Source organism: Fukomys damarensis, unplaced genomic scaffold, assembly GCF_012274545.1.
Source record: "Fukomys damarensis isolate Sample0158 unplaced genomic scaffold, DMR_v1.0_HiC HiC_scaffold_23, whole genome shotgun sequence".
NCBI lineage: Eukaryota > Metazoa > Chordata > Mammalia > Rodentia > Bathyergidae > Fukomys > Fukomys damarensis.
Window position 1 is genome coordinate 37,609,002 of NW_022900935.1, and position 13,346 is coordinate 37,622,347.

Below are 13,346 nucleotides of genomic sequence, written 5' to 3' on the forward strand. Positions count from 1 at the left end.
AAAAAAAAAAAAAAAAAAAAGATTTCTGGGACCAGGATTGGCCAGGGCCTGGGCGTGGACGCCCACTTGGAGTGGAAGTTGATGGAGAACAGTGAGACAGAATCAGGACATAGGGCAATGGTCCAGAGTGGATTCCTAAAAGAGATATGAGGTCATCCACACACTCAGCTACTGACTGTTCAGCCCCATCTTCTTATACCAGGCACTGTGCTCATACAGAAGATTTAAGCAAATTGGGTAGAGGCATAATGGTGGAGAAAGGTTTTTCAAAGAAATCCTAGCCTGTAACTATTAAATTCTGAAAGTCAAAGAGGACAGATTATAGACACACCATTCTCAACCCAAGACTGGCCACCATGCTGGAGGGATTTCCATTCTGGGTGAAGGTGGTCATGCCTGAGTTGTCCACCTGAACTCATGAGGAGCACCAACCCCATCCCCAAACCTACAAGCAGGCTCTCCCCTCCCAGATCCCTGAAAGCACTACAGAGCTCACAGGTACAGAGGCGATGCCCTGTGTTCTCCCTTCCTCAGCCAGTGCTTATCTTCCCAGCCTAGACAACCCTGGATGAGCGGTCCTCCTGCTTCTTCATCTCCTATCAAAAGCTCTTTCACTATTTCCTGGAGTTTTTGTGATGTGTCTCACAGCAGCTCCATTTCTCCCATTGTACCAGACACTTCTTGAGAGCACATATTCAGTGTGAGAACAGAAGGGAATCCATTACCATCCTAGCCTCAGTTTCCCTTCCTGAGCAATGAGATTCGTCTTCTTCTGGTTTTCTTGAACAATGCAAGCCTGTCATCTGCATGTGCATGGCCCTGAGACAGTGTCAAAAAGCTTTAATGAAAGGGTGGAAAGAAGGAACCCTTGGGTTTGGAGGTGACAGTACCATAAAACCTAACCCATGATTCTCAGGGACCCTCCAGTGGGCCAGACTTAATATTCTGGGTTTGTCTGCAACTGCTTGCTGTCAGGCAAGCCCGGTGATGCTGCGAGTTTCCAGGTGTTTCTGGCTGAGCTGTTGGTGGGCTTGCAGTTCTCAGAAGTGTGGGACAGGATGCAGGCGAGGAGGAGGGACCGGGATGGCATATTCCCGCGTGGACATTGTGCACACCAGTGGCCTGGGGTAGGACGATGTATAAATGCTTTCTCTCGGGCCAGGCTTGGATGTGAGCCACTTCTGCTTCAGCTGTTCATAGAGCCCATAGTTTGTAGGGGGAGCTGCAAGAAGAAACACTTTTGGGTATCGTGGAGTTTTGAAGAATCTTGTACAGATGGGGCATGAGAACAGGTGGTGGGGCCCTGCAGGATTCCCCAGGCTGCTCTAACGGAGCATAGGCTGGCAGGACCCACAAGAGGTTCACAAATAACCCACCTCACTCCCTATTTAGGAAAACCAGTAGGTTTCCTTTCTGCATCCCCTGTCTCTGAAATGATCTTATTTACTCAGTCTTAAGCCATGTTATTTGGGAATGTTGTCATCTGCCTCTCCACTCGAATGTCAACTCAGAAGCCAGGATTTCTCCGTGCTTGACACCACCTCTTCCCCAGGTCCCACACCAAGGAAGGACGCCTGAGAGCTGCCCAGTCTCTGTCCATCCAGCCAATGTGGGGAGGCTGCCATCTGCCACCTGTGCTCCAGGTGAGTGTACCTGGTCTAGGGGAGGGGTCACTGCAATATCCTGCCTGGGGTCGAGGGGAGAGGCAGATGGTGTCCCCGCGTAGAAACAAGACTCATTCACTCCCTTATAATCTCCTTCCACAGCTCTCCCGGAGGCACACTGTCCCTCGTGTTGGTTCTTCCACACGAGGTGGGCTCACCTCGGCCTTATGCATTGACAAGGCCCCCTTACAAACCAACAAGGGAGATCCTGAAGCACAAAAGTACCAAGAAGGGGGAAGTCAGACTTCTCTGGCAGCCACAGCAATTTCTGTCTACTCCAGGTGCGGAGGGCGGGCAAGTCCGGGTTATAATTGTGCCGGTTGTAATGGTCGTCATAGGTGCTGATCAGATAGCGATGCGCGGGCTCCTGGTGGTGGGTGATGAGGTGTTTGTATGGGAGGCCCTAGAAGGACAGACACAGAGAGAGATGATGGGACATGGGGCGGGGGTGCTGATGGCAGGAGGCCTCCTTCCCATACCAGGAAACCCCAGGGCTGTCGTCCCAATAGAGAGGAGGCCCTCGCTAGATTAGGGGGTGGTTAGGGTGTGATTCAGGGGTGGCTGCAGGTGAAAGGCACGATGGAAGAAAGTCAGAGGCTGGCAGCTCTTCGCAGGGCCCCCAGAAGGGAGGCGTAAGTGTTTGTATCCCTCGGAAGCAGGCCACCTCCAAACTCAAGCCCCAGCCAGCTGCTGCCACTTCTCTGTACGTCCAGTCCCCAGCCTAGGCCAGACTTTTGCTTTATGTTTTTCATCCCCAGAATATGCTATGGCGACAAATTGGAATAAAAGGACATTTGGCTGAACAGGAGAGGCAGAGGCACTCACAGGGCTAACGATTTGTGAGCCTCAGTGACACCCCTGGATTTGCCTCCAGTCTCATCCACCCAAGCACCTTTTGCCAAAGCAAGTGAAAGACACTGAACACCAGCCTGGCATCCGTGCTTTATACGTCAGTCAGTGACCGTGGGAGGAACCAGAGAACGCTTCACAGGTTCCCTTCTGTTGTGCAGAACGTATAGCTCCCTCTGCTGGAAAGCAAGGGAGCAAGTTCTTTGGTGAGCAGTTATTTATGCGGGGAAGAAAGCCTAGGGGTATTTGTCCTTTTCCTAAGGAAATCTTCTTGGCCTGGAAGGGAATCCCAGGGAAGCAGGCTGATTTCCAGAGGAGGGCAGCGTGCATTTCCACTGCTGTCCTCTTGTCTGGACCAGACCGGGGAGGGGGTGTCTGTGTCTGCCAGGGTCTGGTACACACTGCCTGCTGACTGCAAGGGGCAGGTATGTGAACAACTCAGATGGCAATGACAGGGGGGAGATACCAGGGAAAGTCACAGACGTAAAACAGCCCCACCCCACCCCCAGCCTACATCGCTAGGTGTCCCAATGTTAGGAAAGTGAGTGGCAGAGTTTCCAACCAGCAGAGGGAAGCCCCTTGCCTGGGGGCATCAGAGCAAGGAAAGAAGAGAAGGCAGGAGGGATCTTCCTGATGTTTCTTGTTCTGGTTGTGGCTCTGATGTCCTGATTGTGTGACTGGGGTGTTTGCTATAATCATGTGTGATAAAGTGGCAGACAGGGAGACCAGCACCCTGGAGAGAAATGTCTCACTTCCGGTTTTCCAGGAGAGGGTCACACAGGATGCCCAGGGGCCACAGGGTGCAGCACAGGCTAATCAGGAGTTGGCAGGTGGGGCCCAGAACCTTCGCTGCAGTTAACATGCAGAGGAATAGGCCAGGACAGGGCAGGCAAATTTGAACAAGTTTATAGTTGCAGGGTTTGGATAATTTCAGAGGGCTCCAGGGTGTAGAGTCTCTAGCTATCCAGTAACAAGGTGATTTAGAAGACAGGAAACAGTGGCCTATTGAGAGCCTTAGATAAAGAAGTATTTAGGGTATGGATTTAGGGATCATTGGTTTGCATACGAATGGTGCACTCACTCAGAAGCAAGTTGTTGACTATCCCTAGGAATTACCTAACAGTGAGACAGATCAGCAAGGTCCCTGAGACATCAAAGCTTCATAGAATTTAGAAAATTAAAAATAAAGTTAAAGCTGGATGTGGCAGCACAAGCCTGTAATTCCAGGACTGGGGAAGGCTGAGGCAGGAGGATCACAAGTTCTAGTTCCACATGGGCAACGTAATGAGATCCTGTCTCAAAATAAAAAATGAAAAGGTCTGTCACTGTAGCTCGTCACAAGGGCCCCATCCACAAACTGAAAACCCAAACAAGTACATGGATAAATAAAATGAAATAAAAATATGATTGGGACACCTGCCCAAAGGAACACTTCCTGAAGAGAAGGCTCCCCTCAGGGTAATGACAACCCTGCTATCCAAGGGCAATTTGGAGAACAGACACAGCATCCGCCTAAGAATGGAGAAGAGTGATGGAGAAGGAAGTTGTTCTAGGAGGAGTCAGGAGGAAGAAGAGCTGATGGAGTTGAAGCAACCACATGGGGGCGGCGAAAAGCTAGCACCTGGCACAGAACAGGCAGTTGGACCAGAATCCTCAGGAAGGAGTACCCATTGTTCAGTTCTACTTCCTTGCGTTAGAAGTGGAGGCTTTTTAATTTCAATCAGACTATGTTAAACTCTGTCTTGGGGTATGTAATAGGTCCAAAGATGTTTAAGAAAAGCTACTTCGTGCTCTAAGGTATGAGAACAAAGCTATAGCACCGCACGCAGATGTGTCTTTGTGGTTCAGCTATGACTGTGCATTCCAGGGACCCAGCGCAGAGCCTAGAGCCTGACCCTGTTAGTGTTGACATGGCTCCCTGAATGCAAGGACAGTCCTTCCTGGCATCTGAGACATGCCTTGCCTTATTTGGAGGCACAGCCTACTTCTTTCCTTACCAATAAGCCATAAATCTTTGGAAGAAATATTCATCCCCTCTGGGTACTTAGCTAAATACCTCCTTGGGTGCTTTCCATCTGTAAAATGCTGAGATTCTGACAGGTCCCTACCAATTCACCAGGTGCAGCTCTGCCACTATGCTGAGATTCAGTGAGTGTTGCGTCAGTAGAGCAGAGAAGGGGGACAGAGGTGCCTCTGAGAGCAACAGGCTGGTGAAAGAAGCCTCTCAGGGTTCTCTGGAGTGTGATGGATTGGAGCACAACTGTGCCCAGTAGGTGGGCATCCTTAAGCTCACTCTCCTGGGGCACATCTGGCCGGAGGCCAAGAGGAGGAGGAATGCCACCTGCTGTTCCTGGAAATATCACCTGGTTGGGTCTGGGCACCTTTGAGGCTGGAACAAGAATTTAACCCATCCTTTTTGTAGAATAAGTTTACATGTTCACTGACTCTTCCCAGCAAATGAATTTTCAGGATGTATCAGTATAAGAGACAGGAGAAGGATTTATTAGAGATATAGGAAACACTCAACAGCTGAGGGCAGCTGCTCAGAGAAGTGAGAGACATGTGAACCAGAGTTGGGCACATTTAAAAAGGTGTCTTCCAGATGAGTGACCCAGTATTATAGATAGATGAGCGAGGTAGAAATGCAGGCAGTCAGAGCCAGGTCCACAAGAGGATTAGGACAAAGGTGAAACACAGCACAGCAGTGTCTGAATACACATGGGCTGGAAACCAGACCTCAAGATAAAGACAAGATGAGCAGACCTGGCTAATTCCTCAAAGAAGTAACACTGGGCCTAATGAGATCTAGATAAACATTGGCCACCCAGGTGGGCTACCAGAGACCTCTGGACCCACCATTTCCTGGGAGAACCTTTGTTCTTTCTGTAGAGACCAAACTGACTCAGTTTTGAAAAAATGACTCCATTTTGTGGTCAGGCGACCACCCAGTTACTGAAAAAGCCTCAGAGTGCCCTTCTGACCCAGTTCACAGAAAAACCCAAGACAGTTCTCGTAAACTATAACCAGGTGTCCTTGTGAACCAGAGTTGGGCACATTTAAAAAGGTGTCTTCCAGATGAGTGACCCAGTATTATAGATAGATGAGCGAGGTAGAAATGCAGGCAGTCAGAGCCAGGTCCACAAGAGGATTAGGACAAAGGTGAAACACAGCACAGCAGTGTCTGAATACACATGGGCTGGAAACCAGACCTCAAGATAAAGACAAGATGAGCAGACCTGGCTAATTCCTCAAAGAAGTAACACTGGGCCTAATGAGATCTAGATAAACATTGGCCACCCAGGTGGGCTACCAGAGACCTCTGGACCCACCATTTCCTGGGAGAACCTTTGTTCTTTCTGTAGAGACCAAACTGACTCAGTTTTGAAAAAATGACTCCATTTTGTGGTCAGGCGACCACCCAGTTACTGAAAAAGCCTCAGAGTGCCCTTCTGACCCAGTTCACAGAAAAACCCAAGACAGTTCTCGTAAACTATAACCAGGTGTCCTTCTCTGTTAATCTTGCAGGAACTTGTGGTTGGGGCAGGGAGGGACATCTGGCCCTGGCCAATAGAATAGAAACACATCTGCCTTTACCCAATGTTAACCAATCAGACATTGACCTGTCTAGAAAGTCCCTAGTTCTGCTTCCTTTGCTGATAAAAAGCCTGTTTGAAATCCAGTTCAGGGCTCTCGGTATGGAACCGCTGCATCTGTTAATCTTGCAGGAACTTGTGGTTGGGGCAGGGAGGGACATCTGGCCCTGGCCAATAGAATAGAAACACATCTGCCTTTACCCAATGTTAACCAATCAGACATTGACCTGTCTAGAAAGTCCCTAGTTCTGCTTCCTTTGCTGATAAAAAGCCTGTTTGAAATCCAGTTCAGGGCTCTCGGTATGGAACCGCTGCATTGGTGAGGTCCGGGAGTCCAGGCTCGAGCTTGCAATAAACCCCTCATGTGATTACATCAGACCCCACTCCTTGGTGATCTTTGGGATATCATGATCTGGGCACAACACTTTCCAGCCACGCTTGCTACGTGACCCGTGTCCCAATTGGATCACATTACCTACGTGACTGTACTGTAACCTTATGGCATGATCACGGCTGGGGCCCGCATTGTACCCACACAGGTTTCACCCTATAAAACGCCTCTGTTTAAAGTAGGGTCCCTGAGCTACCCACTTAGGCCCCCTTCTGCCCCTCAGGAGCTTTCCTATCAGTAAATATCTTCCGAATCTTAATCTCCATTGTTCCTGGGACTCATTCTTCAAATTCTGGAGAACCTTGCATTTTCTTGGGGGTGGGCAGTGGAGAGGGTGATTCGCCTGGCTTCTGTGTTTCTGGCTTCCTCTGTGCTTTGTCTACCAGCTCTTTCTCAGGTAAATTCATAGGTTAATTGCTCTACCCAGTGCCTTTCCAGGACTGGTTTCTCTCTCTCTTTTTCTACCTTTGTCCTTTTAATCATGTGAATCTAACTGCACAGGCAAAAGTCACTTGTAGTAAGATTTTCTATGAATGTCTTTAATAAAGCCTAAGGAGGCCTTTATTCTGTTCTTTCACTAACTATCAACCCCTTTGCTATACAGGGCTGTTAACAGCCTCAGATTAAACACCACCTACTCACACAGGTGGTGATAGGGTAATACCACCGGAAGCCCTGTTGGGAGGGTGTTCAGGAAACCGCTCCTGTTTGCCCAGAAGGTACTGATCCTGCAAGAATTTGGCTTATGTCTCATGGACTCTGAGGGGAGCCCATGAGTCTTACATACCTCGACTCTCCTCTTCCCATACCACCTGGAAATCTGGTCTGGCCTGTGGCCTGGAAAGGGGACATACTCCTTTCTGTGAATGCTCTGAGGGACCTTCTCAGTATCTCTGGTGAACTGAAAAAGACAAAATATTCAGGAGAACCTCTGAGATGCCACTTTTCTCCACCTTCCGCTCTGTCTGACCCTCACTTTCTGGGTCATCAAAAGATTGGCAGACAAAGAGTGAATAGAAACCGGGTATCCTGCAGGACTGAGGAAAGAAAGGCTCCGGGGCTGGTAGCCAACCGTCTGCGTCCTGAGAAGCTGCTTCTGACTCTCTGGCCACCTTCTCATTGCCCTTGCCTGCTTCCTTTCTCACCTTCTTACCTGTCTCTTCCTTTACCTTTTCTTCATTGTTCTTCACTCTTCCCAACTCCACACACTCTATCTCTTTTTTCACTACATCATGTTTTCTAAAAATTTAACATGGTGTAATGTTGAATGTTTACAGCCTTTAATCAAGATCAGGGACAGTTCAGAGCATTACGTTTATCCACGTTGTTCAACCATCCCCCTTACCCATCTACTCCATTTTCTCATCCAAATTTCGGAACTTCTGTCCCCCTATCGCACTTGAGAAAAATGTACATTCTACTATTGGCAGGTGGAGGGGTCGTCCATGCACATCCATCCATGAGCTCCAAATGGTCCACCGTGTTGTCCAAGTGTCCTACTTTTATACCGGCCTTCTATTTGGCTGTTCTACCTGATATTAAAAAATATTACTATTATTGTTCAGGTATCTATTTTTCCCTTTGATTTTGCACATTTTTTCTTCAGATAACTTGAAGCTCTGATATCCTATGGCTGTGGGTTGCTAACATCTTTTCATTTGCACTTAAAGATGCCACTTTGTCTATCTTGTAAAGCAAGTCTGCTTGTGATGAATTCCTTCAACCTTCATTTATCTGGCAATGTCATAATTTCTTCCTCATTTAGAACAGTTTTGTGGGATCTAGAATTCCTAGTTGACAATTTTTTTCCTAGTATTTAAAAATCTATCATCCCATTAACTTCCAGCTCCCAAATTTTCTGCTCAAAATATACTGATAATCCTATTGCAGATTCATTTTATGTGACGGGCTACTTTTCTCTGTGTGCTTTGAGGATTCTCTGGTTTCCAGTGGTTTGATTATAATGTGTGTCAAGGTGCATTTCTTTACATGTATCCTACTTAGAGTTTGCTTGCTGTCTTTGATTTATACAGCTACTTAAATATGGGAAGTTTTCAGCCATTATATTGTCACACAGTCCCTTTGCCCCTTTAGCTCTCTTCTCCCCCTGGAATTCTTTTAATGTATTTGATGGTGACCCACAAGTTCCTTAAGCTTTGTTCACTGTTTTTCATTTGCTGATTCTTTATTCTGCCTTTGCCAATTTTCTGTTGAACTCCTCTGTTGCATTTTTTAGTTCAATGTTATATTTCTCAGTCTTAAAGTGTCATTGATCTCTTTTTCTTGTATTCTCACTTTGTTCAAATATTATTTTCTTGTTTCACTTTAGCCTTTTGAATGTGCTTCCCTTCATTTTTATGCAAACTGAAGACAGTTGTCTTAAAGCTTTTTCTCTAGCAATTTCATGTTTGTGATATGAGAGAGAGAGAGAGTTTCTATATTGTATTCCCTTGGCTGAACCATGGTTTCCTGTTTCTTTATATGCCTGCTAAATTTTCTGAGGTTGAAAGTTAAGCATTTGGAGGGAGGGAATCCACCAACTCTCCCAGTCTCTGTACAGTGGATCTGTGCAAGGAAAGATCTTTTCTAGTGAGCAGGTCATGTTCTAAGTCTAAGTAAGAGTCAACCCATCATGACCATTAAAAATATTCTCAGGCCTTACTTCTTGCCTAAGGATGTGTGCTTTTCCAGGTTTCCCTTACACATGTCTCCTTTCAATTGTCTTAATATTTCACAAGTCTTACCGCTGCTTCTTTTTGTGGGCCTCAGTGTTTCTATATCCGACCATCTTTAATCTTTTACCCCAGACATTTATAGATCTGTAGTCCCCTGTTGCCTTTCACTAGCTGTGCCTGCCCCTGCTGTCCATGACTCTTCCTACCCTGGTATCTGAGCCCTGCCACATTTATCCCATCTGAGCTCCAGGGTGGGAGAATTAGAGACCATCTTCTTAGGCAGCCCAGAGAGGTTAGAACTGCCCCTTCTCCTTTGGCTTTAAGGGAAGGGACTAGGACCCGGCCTGCCACATTCCTCACATTGAAGACTCTGCTATGCTTTGCTGAGGAGGGGATGAGGATGGCACAAATAATCCCTCCCTCGAAATTTCTGTCATTTTGAATGTGGCCTTAGCTTTATTGAACAATCAATTGGTTGCCACAGACTTTGGACTGTTTTCAAAACTCCTGTAACATTTTAGCCATTTAAAAAATGTGCCCATAGGGAAATAGGTCAAAAACTTCTTAGCCCGTCATCATTTTAACATCACTCCACTTCTATTCCACATGCAATCTTCTCTTTGGATAAGACCAGCTCATAATATCCCTGAGTACTGCACCACCCAAAGGCATCCGAATCCATTGTTCAGCCAGGCCTTCTGACCCTTGGAACTTCCTTTTCACCTACCCACTCCCCCAGCAAGGCCAAGTGCAACTGGAGTTAAAGATGACCATAGGCCCGAGAGGCGATGCCCACCAAAACAGTCTGGTTCTCAGACATTACTGCCAACCTTTTGTACTCTTCCTCACACCAAGGCTGCCGAGTCTATCTTCTCCCCTTTTCTTACCCATTTCCCAAGAAGGCATAATGATGTCTAGATGTCCCTGCAAAACTTTAAGGGGTTAAGTCTTGCTGGGCACAAATAAAGATGTTTAATTTTGACGAGACCCATTGAAGCAAAGTATTTTCCAAAGATAAAGCACAAGGGAACACCAAGAGCCTATTCTGCATTTTGTTTGTTTGTTTTTCAGGACATGAAAGGACTGTCATCATCCCTATCTTATATACTTTTATTTTTTATTGGTACATCTTTGTAGTACATAGGGATTACATGTGCATAACTCATCTTAATTATTTTCATTCCTTAACCTCCCTCTCCCTTTCACTCCCTCTATCTTTTTGTCCCTTTTTGTCAAAGATTTACCTCCCTATTTCCTATTATCTAGTTAGTTTCACTGTACCGTTGCAATATAACTTGAAATCCAAGGTTGTGATGCCTCCTACTTTGCTCTTGTTATCTTGGATTGCTTTCGCTATTCTAGATCTCTTCTGGTTTCATATGAATTTTAGGGTTTCTTTTTTTTCTTTGAGATAGGGTCTCACTTTGTACTTCAGGTTGACCTTGAATTCACTATGTAGCTCATAGTGAGTGACCTCAGACCCATGACAATCCTCCTGCCTCAGCCTGCTGAGTGCCGAGTTTATAGGCATGCGCCTCCATGCCTGTAATTGCTCATAAATTTTTTTCTACTTCTCAGAGAACTGTTGGCATTTTGATTGGGATTGCATTAAATCTGTATGTCAGTTTTGTTTTGGTTTTGGCTTTTTGAGATAGGGTCTTGCTTTGGAATTCAAGCTGGCCCTGAACTCACTATATAGGCTATTCTGTCCTTGAGCTCACAGTGATCCTCCTGCTCAGCCTTCCAAGTGCTGGGATTACAGGCATACGCCACCATGGCTGATTAAATCTGCATCTTAGTTTTGTACATATGAGCATTTTTCTATTTTGGTTTTGCCTATCAAGGAACAGGGGATATCTTTTCGTTTTCTGATGTCTGTTTTGAAAGTAAAAAGCGAAATATTCAAGCAAGATTATGAAGCAAGGGCTAGAGAACAGCAGCACATCCTTGGACATCAGGGAGTCCTACACCTTCCTCAGGAGGTGCCCCATTCTGGGAAGGGATAGGCCAGGGAGAATGGAGATGGTCTTCAAATAAAGGCATAAAAGAACTGGGACAGGGAATAGCCATATGCCTAGAAACATTCCATTGGGAATAGTACTGAGAAAGAGAACCATACTGACACTTCCTCTATGGTACTAAATAGAGTAAGGACCTGGACGATTACTTCAATGTGCCTTATGTAGAGCACAAAGTCCCCAAGTAGGAATGAAACAGGATGCGGGGGAGGTAGTGATGCATCCCTGTAATTCCAGCACTCTGGGAGACCTAGTCAGAAAGATCCCATATCACAGTCCAGCCAGGACAACTCAGCAAGTTGGTGAAACTTGTCTCACAAAAATGTTTTAGTAAAGAGGTGAGGATGTGTGAAGACCCTAGGTTGAAAGAAAGAAAGACAAGAAAAGAACAATGAGCTCTACTCCTACCTCTGTCCGTTTTCCTGCTGAGCCCTTGGTTCACCCTCTCTTCCTCCTTACCTTTCTCCTTTCTTCCACCCAGTTGCCAGTAAGCACACTAGTTGAATACTTCTTCTCAATCTGCCAGCTTGGAGTTGAGAACGACTGTGGATTCCCTATAGTGAAAAACATGCTACGGATTGTCCCAAGTTCCTGTGCCTGGACAGGTTCCTGCGAGAGGAGAAGAGCTATGAAGTTGCTCGACTTAAAGCGCCTTGCTTTTCTTCCCAGTCACCCTATTGACTTGGTAGTGGTAGATGGCACTCTTCTCACGTCAGAGAATAAATAAGCCCTGAGAGTTCTCTTGTAACCTCCAGGAAGAGAGTAATCTGACCGGGGAGTCTCTCTGTTGACTGTCTCCACGGCGACAGCGGCTGCGTATAAACACTCTCCCTAAGAGCACAGCTGATTCTTCAGGCGTAAACTGACCCCACAAAACTAAAGCAGACCAACAACCACCACTACAAAAGCAGTAGTGAAAGGACCTGGTTTCTGTGTTTTCATCTCAAATGGGCATCACTCTTGCTGCATTTTTACAGTTGAGGTGAGTTGAATTCTTTCTTTGTTGTGAGGGTGGTGGTGAGCTTGAATTCTACTACGACGTAATGAGTGCTGATGTAAAAGGCCCATTCTAAGATTTCTACCCGAGTTCCCTCATGGCAACCTTCTGAAACAGGTGCCATTGTTGTAGCCATGTAGCAGATGAGACCACTGAAGCAGAGATTAAGCTGCTGCCTAACGTCACCCTGCTGCTAGATGAGACATCTGGGATTTCAGTATACTCTTACTCAAAGTTTAAATCACTGGATTCCCTTTGTTTCCACTTTGTCGGTGGTGAAAATGAGTACCTTGTCAGCCCTAACCTCAGATTTCCTAGATAAGCGGTTGCAGTACGACCACCAGTCACATTTCACCGCAAGAGACGCCATGGCTCACTCTTGTTTCAAATATTGTTGTAAAGGACCAGGCTTGAATGGATTCATCTAGCATGGCAGGGGACAGCAGTACTCCTGTTAGCAGTGCCGACATGGTATCAGGGATTTCTTCAATGCCAATCCTTTCACCCCCTAAAACCTCACCAGTGCCTCCTGCTGCCAAACCCCTTGTGATGACTGCCCCATCTGCTGCTGGTGCTCAGCAGTAACAGCCCCATCTGTGTCCTCATGCCTGAGCAGAATTGGGGAAGTCGACGCTTCCTTCTGTGCAGGTTGCACCAGGTGCAGTGGGGTGAAACACTTCAGAAGCACTCGTCTGAACCATCGCTTGTGGACTTATAGCAGCGCAGTCATAAACATCTCACAGGCTGAAAAAACCTGTCAAGCTCACAGGGGTGGATACAAGTTTTCCAAAACTCTAGTTTTAGCTTGAAATCTTTTTTTTTTGTTTGTTTGTTACTGGCAGCAATTTTCCTCAGCTGCTTTTTCTTGAAGTGATAGATTTCATTGAGCTTTAAGAAATCATCTGCAAAGCATTCAATTTTGAATATTCATCGTTTGGTTACCAGTGGTTCTGTCAGGGAAGAGATAAAGCACCAGCTAACTGATCAACCTGACCATGTGGATGGGGACAACCCCCAGGAAGTGAAGATAATTTCAGAGGGTTGACAGATTCAGAAATTATGGACATGACCATTGAAGTAAAACTGATGTCTCATTCTTTAAAAAAGAAAGGCCCAGTTAATTGAGCTCACACCTTAAATAGTTGCATACGCAAGTGAA

The 13,346-nt window shown here is 46.3% G+C and overlaps 1 protein-coding gene across 4 annotated transcripts in view; it reads right to left on the reverse strand.

The window, feature by feature from the left end:
• CUNH1orf158 (chromosome unknown C1orf158 homolog) overlaps positions 1–12,216 on the reverse strand; it is a 14,267-nt gene extending 2,051 nt beyond the window's left edge. The window contains exons 1-5 of one of the 4 annotated variants that reach the window (XR_781010.3): positions 12,114–12,216; positions 11,650–11,744; positions 7,285–7,398; positions 1,890–2,067; positions 904–1,222 (exon numbers count right to left, since the gene is read on the reverse strand). Coding sequence is in view for 3 of the 4 variants with exons in the window: in XM_010628181.1 (XP_010626483.1) it covers positions 1,041–1,222; positions 1,890–2,067; positions 7,285–7,398; positions 11,650–11,744; positions 12,114–12,132 (588 nt within the window). In the remaining variant the exon portion in view is untranslated. Of the gene's footprint in view, positions 1–823; positions 1,223–1,889; positions 2,068–7,284; positions 7,399–11,649; positions 11,949–12,113 lie in introns of those variants that run through there. The other 3 variants (XM_010628181.1, XM_010628184.1, XM_019208023.2) reach the window with 3 other exon arrangements.
• Positions 12,217–13,346: the final 1,130 nt, after the last annotated feature.